An 8,703-nucleotide genomic window follows, 5' to 3' on the forward strand; every position below is an offset into this window, starting at 1 on the left:
AAAAAGGTATAGAAAAATAAATCTGAAACTAACTTGTGATGATCCGACCGCTTTCGGCCATGTAAACTAACTTATTCTAAGCCTAAAACTATAATAATTGCAAATATAATATTTGCAAGTATAAGGCTGGCTGCGTTTTCTCGTTGTATGGCAGTGCCAATACGTTGACCGAGGAAAGAGCCAGCTCTATGGTCACATCTCACATGTGGAAGAGAGATGGGTCAGAATGAGACCTTGGGTCACAACCACGTAACCATCATGCAGCTGGCTCATTTGCAGAAAATATGCACCTTTAGTTTTTTTTAGAAAATTGATTTTTTATACTTATCGTCCTCAGAATCGTTTCTGTATTCCAACCCCAATATACCCCAAAAAATATGAAAAAATATGCCCCAAATTGACCATATCACTTCGTTAAATTTTTGTAAGAGTTATTTTTTTATTTCTATGAACGTAAAGCACCTGAGATTTATAATTTTTCTACACAAAATTTTGGGACATCAAAATGCCGTATATCTGTCTCATTTTCGTTACATTTTAATATAGGTACTTAAAATGTTTTTGAATGTAACGCACCTGAGAAATATTTTTCCATATAAAAGTTTGGGACACTTGAAGGGTGCATATTTTCGGATGACCCAACTACTAGCTTCTCAGCCAGAACAGAGTACACGCTTGCCGCTCCGCTGCACGCCCCGCTGCCGGCTGGCGTCTAGGCCACGGCCTAACGCCTCAATCAGATAACGATAACTCATTAACAGGGGTCGGACAAAAAGTGACGATGACGTCAAATTATCACTTATCATTAATCAACCTCTTTATTAAACGATATGAAATTTATTTTATTCACTAAATTCCATTGATTTATTTACGATTTTTTTGTTACTTCATTAATGTTACTTTGTTACTACATGTCACACGGAAGTTTAAATAAAAACATCATCTTGTGTGCAAGATTACGTCATTTTTGTCCGACCCCTGCTCATTAAGTATTAATCCGCATTGAAATTAAAAATTCTGCATTGACATTGTTTTTCTTTTCGAAACAACGTGACGTCACTCCATTACTGATTAAAAGGTATTTTTATACTTTGCCAAAACTTATCCGTTTGCGGCCTACCCATTGAATTTCTGACATTTATGGATCGCCCCTAACCAATATTACCAAATTGATATTAATGCTCGAGCGATCCGATTGGTCGGCCCAATTACGTCAGCCTCGTCGCACACGATACCCAGCCAATCACTGGCCCGGAAATAATAACGAACCAAATTCGAACGTCAAGTTTTTCATTTAAATTTCGAATACTCTGAATAGGTTTTGGGATTCATTAACCGTTTCTATATTTGGAAGCATTGTATATTTTTAAATGCCTACTCATTATATCTATTGTATACTTATATCTATCTATATGATTAATTTGTTTTTCACACCTCTCCTTCAGAAAAGTAACTTTTCCTCCCTGACGAGAGGGAGCAAAGTGCAACTTTTCTGTTCAAGGCTTTTCTAAGTATTTTATAGCAAATGCCATTTTTTGAAGTTGATAATTGTAAAGCCTCGCCATTTTCTATGCTGGTTGTTCTTTAATAATATATAGAATTTGTTTTTATCAAGTTTCTTAATGCTTGGTGTGAAAAGTTGTATGAGCAACTCGGGAACAAAATTATTTTCATCTTGGGCGTTAACACTTGAATCCCTCATTACGCTCAGGATTCTAATTTAGAATCCCTCGCTACGCTCAGGATTCCATTGTAGAATCCTTCGCTACATTCTGGATTCAATATACCGCCCTCGCCGTAAATACACTATTTTGCTCCCTCGTGACACAAATTACTATTGTTATTGCTTCACCCGCGGCTTCTATGGGTATTTTCTCAAACATGACATGAAATATTGACGTTGTGTTACAAATAATAAGCCGAGAAGTATCGCGCTGCAGGCGCTGGGGCTCAGCTGCGTGCGCGCGGTCACTCTAGCGCCTGTAAAGAGATTTCATACAACCTGCAGGCCGCTGGCCGGCAATGCGACCGTCTTTTGTTTCAACGCGCGCTCTGCGACACGCACGCGGCCCACGGCCAGCAACCCCGCCCGCCGCCAGCAGCCACACGACACCGCGACCAGACTAGCGTCCCGCCAGCTTCATTTCTTGTTTTTTTTTCATTTTATTTCATATAATGCTTGAGAAAAGCACTATCGCTACGCTCGGCCGTCTATATCTGCTTGGCCGGCAACCCCCTACTTCCCGGTCTCTACAGTAATGTACTAAGTATATCTGTGCCGGCAAATACTGTCACCCTAGGTAATCTCGTTAAAATAATAGATGATCAAACGAACTTAACAAGTGAAGTTCGATCGATATTATATGAGTACGCTTCATTCGAAGATATAAAGACAACATGTAGTACTTTTAATGTACTGGCAACTTCGCACTTGTAAAATAATAAAAAGTATGAATTTCCGTTTCCTGTGGGTATCTACCTATGCGCTGCTTGTGGCGGCGTGCCCTCATTAGTTTAGAGAGTAGGTGGATACCTACAGCACAAAATTTTTGTTTGGGTAATGGGATGGGTTGGGACCTTATATCTTCGAATGAAGCGTACTCATATAATATCGATCGAACTTCACTTGTTAAGTTCGTTTGATCATCTATTATATTTCGTCGCTTCATTCTTCAGATATAAAGACAACATGTAGATGTTTAGAGAAAAAAATTTTGTCAGATAAGAAATGCATAACAGAACATAACCTTTATTTTCATATTTATCAAAGATAATGTTTATCAATCAAAGTCAGTTTAAATCTTAACAACTGTAAAATCACTTTTTAATCTAACATAAATCACCATAAGAATCTAAGATGTATTACGTCTCAGTACGCATTTTGCAAAGCAAGCCTCGTCTTGTTTTATTGGTCGATGATAGAACTTTGCGAATGTTTGAGAAGAGATAGACCAGCCGGCGGCCTTCCTGATGGTGTCTAGGGAGATACCAGAAGCATGTGCCGTGGATGTGGCAGCATGCCTCGTGCTGTGCGCGCTGAATGTCGCCACATCCACGCCGCTCTCACCTAGTACCTGCTTAATCCATCTGCTAATAGATTGAGCAGAGGCTGGCTTGTGTGGTTTCCGGTATGTCAATATGAGTTTATTATCTGTTAGCTCAGATCTTAATTTACTTGTAACGAATATATAGTCTTCTAAGGCGGTGGCCGGACATATAGCGCGATTTTCCTTAAAATAGGGTAAGTAAAGCACTGGTTGCTCACGTCCATGTGCAGATGTTTTAATAACATCCGTAATACCAACTTCGATACCATTTGAGCCCACGACGATATTTTGCAGCTTAATAAGCGAAAGGGTCTGCACTCGATGTGCAGTACACAGTGCTAGGAGAACGACCAATTTTTTGGTAATTTTTTCAATTGGTAGTTCTCGATTAGGGACCCAATTTTCAATATAATTGAAAACTAACTGTGGGTCCCATGTACTGGAATATTTTGGCAACGCTGGTCTCGACTTATAAACACCCTTAAGTAGCCGCTTGATTAGAAGATCGGAACTTAGGTCACTACTTAATAATAGGGACAACGCTGAGCGGTGATTGTTTATAGAACCGTAAGCATCCCCGTTATTGTATCGTTCTGTTAGGAAAAGCATTACATTTGGAGATGTCGCTGTATAAGGGTTCAATTTATGAGCCTGACAGAACTGCCACCACGATTTATACGTTACGCCATACTGCAGTAGAGTATTTTTAGAAAGTGATCCGATCATTAACTCTAGGGCTACGTCTGGTGTTCCTCTGGATGAAAACGCTTTCCTGAGAGCATCGCGGCACCCAGGATAAGCTGTGTCCTCGAGTGATGTGGAGTCCTGAAAGAGTACGAATGAAAGTTGGGTGTAAAATGTATAATACTCGACCGCAGCATGCTTATCAGCAGTGGAAACCATGGCTGAGATCGCCATATTGGGAATACTAAGATACCCTCAGCCTCGTCATTTATAATTTTTTGAACACATTTCAAAATTAGTGAACATGGCGGAAAGGCGTAAAAATCTAAGTCTTTCCAGTTCAACGTGAATGCGTCTACAGTGAAGGCGTCTGGGTCTGGTTTCCAAGCGACATACGTTTTACATTTTGCATTGGTGCGAGAAGCGAAAAGATCTATTTTTGGCTCACCGAAGGCTATCACTAGTTTTTGAAATTCCGAGTTTGTTAACTGCCATTCTATATCAGGATTCAATCTTCGCGACTCTTGGTCGGCTTCTACGTTATCCTTTGTATTAATATATGATGCAAACAGCCATATTCTTCGCTCTTCGCACCATTGCCAAATAGTCCTTGTTAAGTCAGTCAAATGAGGGAAACGTATCCCACCCATTCGATTGACATAACTAATTGCTGTCGTATTATCGACTCGTAACAATATATTGCAATTTTGTTTGTCACGAGCGAAACACTTAAGTCCGAGAAAGACAGCGAGTAGTTCGAGATAATTTATGTGAAAATTACGTTCGCTATCTTTCCAACCCCCACCGACACGAGTGCCGTTGCTAAAGGCACCCCAGCCGGTTTTGGAGGCGTCTGTGAAAATTTCGAGGTGGAAATTAGGTATTGTAAGCGGGTTAAATGTAGACAATATATTATTGGTCCACCATTGTAAGTCTGGTAGAATAACTTCGGGCAGCTTTATTTTTGTATCGTAACTTTGATATTTCGTAAGGGCGAGAAATTTCTGCCGCTCCAAGATCTTGGTGTATAGCCAGCCGTATCTTACAGCTGGGCAAGCAGATGTGAGAACGCCTATTAAGTGGGCAAGGTCTTTTATCGTACACATCGGCCTATGAGAAAACTTTTGTATCAATTGCAATATATTGTTTCGTTTGTCTAACGGAAGCGATAACGACATGTCGATTGAGTTAAACCTGAATCCTAAGAATTTGCAATCCTGCATTGGTAATAAACAGCTTTTATCGTAGTTAACAACGAAACCAAGGCAGTTCAGTAATCTAAGTGTTTCATTAACATTACGTGAACACTCCTCAAAGGTATTACCGATACACAATAGATCATCGAGGTATATGACAGATTTATGGCCACGGCTCCTTAAATTTGTTACAACCTCTTTCATGATTTTGGTGAAGGTTCGTGGGGCTGAGGACAAACCATATGGCATGGCCGTAAACTCGTATGACAAATTTTCAAAATGAAATCTAAGATACTTTCGATGGGATCTAGCTATAGGCACAAGAAGGTATGATTCTTTTAAATCTAAAGTGGCCATAAACCCATTAGAAGGTATCATTTTTGACGCGGTTCTATAATCTTCCATTTTAAAATGGCCTTTAACAACATATTTGTTTAGACGTTTAAGATTAAGTATAAATCTATGGCCACCACTAGATTTCGGTGCCAAAAATACACTGGATACAAATTCATCAGGTCGGGGCTCACATTCTGAAATCGCGCCAAGTTCCAATAAGTTTTTGATAGCTATTTCCATATCCTGTTTTTCTTTAGCTGAAAAACAATTACGTGGGGGATTAGCTTGTACCGCTTTCTTGACAAAAGGTATGCGATAACCGTCACGAATCCAATTTAGGATAACAGGGTTTTTAGTAACACCTAACCAGCATTTGTAGAAATGTTGCAATCTGCCGGCATGTACCTGGGTTACTGTCGTATTTTTGCACGTTTGCTGGTGGTAGTCGCACTCGTTGAGCGCGTTGTCGTCGTTGGCTGCGCTGCGAGGGGCTGGCGGCGATACGGGTACGGGTATGGCGTCATTGTCCGGTAGGTCGAGGTGTGCCCCCCCCTGCTCGACGATGGGAAGCGAGGAGGGCCCGACCAGTTTCCCTGTTGACGAGGTCGAAGTCCTGAAGACGATGAGTTTGACGTGGCCGGCTTTTGAACGGAACTCTTTTTAATTTGTAGGCCTTGCTTCTCAATTACTTTCGAAGCTTTAATTTTTTCCGATAGTTTTTCTCCGAAGAGGGTTTCGTCTCTATCTTGATCCTGTATAACAGACAGGAACGCCTTATCAAGGCCCGGAGTTATAAGCTTAGTTCTTACTTGTGTCTCGACGAAGTGGAGGTCCGAAAGGATTCGGCAACCATCAGATAGGATCTTAACGGCTTGCACCTTGTCGTCACTGGTCAATAGTGTATTCATGGCTCTATTGATGGCGGAAATGCCTAAGCCGAGTTGTTCCTGCTTGGCCTGTATTTTTTTATCTCGTGACCTCACAGTTTCGGCAACGGCGGCAGATATTTCCGCATTTAAGGTCGGTGCCCTTAATAGTTTACAGTTCCCGGGGATACTGTATTCTTTCAAAAGTTGTTCTTTTGCGTCTTTCGGCATGCCCTTCTTTAGGATAGGGAGCCACCGTTGTGCCAATTTCTCGTGAATATCTGGGCCATAAGCCGGAGTGTCGTCAGATGGGTCACCGAGAGCCTGTAACATCTCAGGAGCGAGTTCGGGCTCGAGTACCGGCGTGGCGGTATTTTGTGTGTCGCCGCCGGACTCGGGCGCCGCGTCCGGGTCCGGCTGTGGGGGTGCCGAAGTCGTGTCATTGTGTTCCTCTGTGTTTTGTGCTCCGTTATCTAAAAAACCGCAAAATGAGGGTAGTTTTATAAAGGAACGAGATCAAGCAAAGCTACGCGTTACGCGTCTAAATTAAAGTTAGATATAATGTTATAATAGTCTCAGCGATCGCTGGAAGACTTAAAACCATCGTGCTGACCCACGGGCAGCCTCCTGGCTATTTTTTACTGCGTCGTGCTTAGCCATCGTGTTAACCCGCAGTTAACCTCCCGGCGAGCTTATAGACGTCTATATGTTCGATAACAATCTAATAACGGAACGGAAAAGGTTTGCACAATGCACGTAGGTATCATTTTTAATTACTTATTAACGATTTTGTGTAGGTAGACTCACCTGAATTTTCCTCGGAGTCCGATGACGAAGAGTACACAATTACACGACGAAATCTTTGCTGTTGTAACTTCTGAATTTTTGCTTTGTATAAATCAATTTTATCTTCTGCACTTCTTTTAGACATCGTGGAAAACGTTAAAGTTTTTTAAGGAAGCGTGCGTTCGTTGCCGCGCACAAAAAAAGAATGAGGGCACGCCGCCACAAGCAGCGCATAGGTAGATACCCACAGGAAACGGAAATTCATACTTTTTATTATTTTACAAGTGCGAAGTTGCCAGTACATTAAAAGTACTACATGTTGTCTTTATATCTGAAGAATGAAGCGACGAAATATAATTATAAATATTGGCGTATGCTGCATTCGTAACGTAACTTTTAGAGTGGATGGTGGCACAGTAGAAAAGGGTTTAACAAAACACAGACTGCCGTATTTAAAATATAGCGTATTTTTTTCTTCTCTTAACTTTGAACAAACTACTTTCACTGTACTTTTGTATAATCCCACTATAATATCCCACTAATGTCCCATTAATATTATACATATATATTATAAACGCGAAAGTTTGTATGGATGGATGTTTGTTTGGATGTATGTTCGTTACTCTTTCACGCAAAAACTACTGAACGGATTTCCATGAAATTTGCATACAGGTATGTATCGTCGTCCCAGCCTATATACGTCCCACTGCTGGGCACAGGCCTCCTCTCAGAACAGAGGGCTTGGGCCATAGTTCCCACGCGGGCCCAGTGCGGGATTGGGAACTTCGCACGCACCATTGAATCGCTTCGCAGGTTTGTGCAGGTTTCCTTACGATGTTTTTCTTCACCGCAAAGCACGTGGTAAATTTCAAATGTAAAATCCGCACATGAATTTCGAAAACTCAGAGGTGCGAGCCGGGTTTTGAACCCACGACCCTCTGCTTGAGAGGCGATAGGTCAAACCACTAGGCCACCACGGCTTGTCAATATAAATAAGGTTGTTTAAGTTTTTTGTGTCTCTGTTCCATTGCAATCGGCTTCGAAGTAAAAACTCCAAAAAACTCCAACCGATCTCTCATTTTCCGCACCCAATTTTACAAACACTAATTGGGCCAATCAACTATTTTACCGACACTTTGGGCGTCTCGTGCGTTACCAGCATTGCTCTGGCGTTACCAAAAAAAAGTACTTCCAACAAGATATTTCACGGTTTAATAGGTTGAACTTGTGTAGGATGGCATGTATTCATGTACGTCATCTATTAAATTACAGAAAAAAACATGTTTACTTACAAAAATCTGCAATTGTTTGAAAAATGTCGCGGACAGATTAGTGTGGGTAACAAAGTTGATTGGCCCAATTAACAATTATGGACCTCTTAGTCGTCAGAAATAGAAACTTTATTATTATTATAACTAGAACACATTGAAGCTGAAACAACACAAAAGCAACTGCTGAATTTATTTATCCTTGTCAATACAAGAACCAAACGCTATGACCTGTCCATCTCCGCATAGCACACACTTGTCTTTAATCTTTTTGTGCCCTGTGGGACACCCTTCTGCGTTAACCACCATTTGAGAAACTTGATGCTCTGTACCATGTGGACTGACAGTTTCTGTTTCTTCATCATTGTGTCCAAAATAAGGAGCGTTCCCATTCGGGTACGGATCGTCTCCAGGCATAAGGAGCCCTGAGGGCTGCCCGTCGGATAGATCACTTCTCTCTTCCCTGGAATATTAAAATAATTGATTGGTGGGCCAATCAACTTTTTTACCGATACTAATC

The 8,703-nt window shown here is 41.2% G+C and overlaps 1 protein-coding gene across 1 annotated transcript; it reads right to left on the minus strand.

The window, feature by feature from the left end:
- Nucleotides 1-2,320: 2,320 nt before the first annotated feature.
- LOC141441728 (uncharacterized) lies at nt 2,321-7,232 on the minus strand. The gene is made up of 3 exons (XM_074106560.1): nt 6,937-7,232; nt 5,669-6,602; nt 2,321-3,872 (listed from the first exon to the last, which is right to left on the minus strand). The coding sequence occupies exons 1-2, from the start codon at nt 7,058-7,060 to the stop codon at nt 5,674-5,676; spliced, it is 1,053 nt and encodes a 350-aa protein (XP_073962661.1). The 5' UTR covers nt 7,061-7,232; the 3' UTR covers nt 2,321-3,872; nt 5,669-5,673.
- Nucleotides 7,233-8,703: the final 1,471 nt, after the last annotated feature.

This window comes from Choristoneura fumiferana, chromosome 24, assembly GCF_025370935.1.
Source record: "Choristoneura fumiferana chromosome 24, NRCan_CFum_1, whole genome shotgun sequence".
Lineage (NCBI taxonomy): Eukaryota > Metazoa > Arthropoda > Insecta > Lepidoptera > Tortricidae > Choristoneura > Choristoneura fumiferana.

Coding starts and splice junctions, on each gene's coding strand:
- LOC141441728 (XM_074106560.1), bottom strand. CDS start 7,060: ATGTCTAAAAGAAGTGCAGAAGATAAAATTGATTTATACAAAGCAAAA. Junction 6,603..6,936: donor GGACTCCGAGGAAAATTCAG/GTGAGTCTACCT, acceptor GCGGTTTTTTAG/ATAACGGAGCACAAAACACA.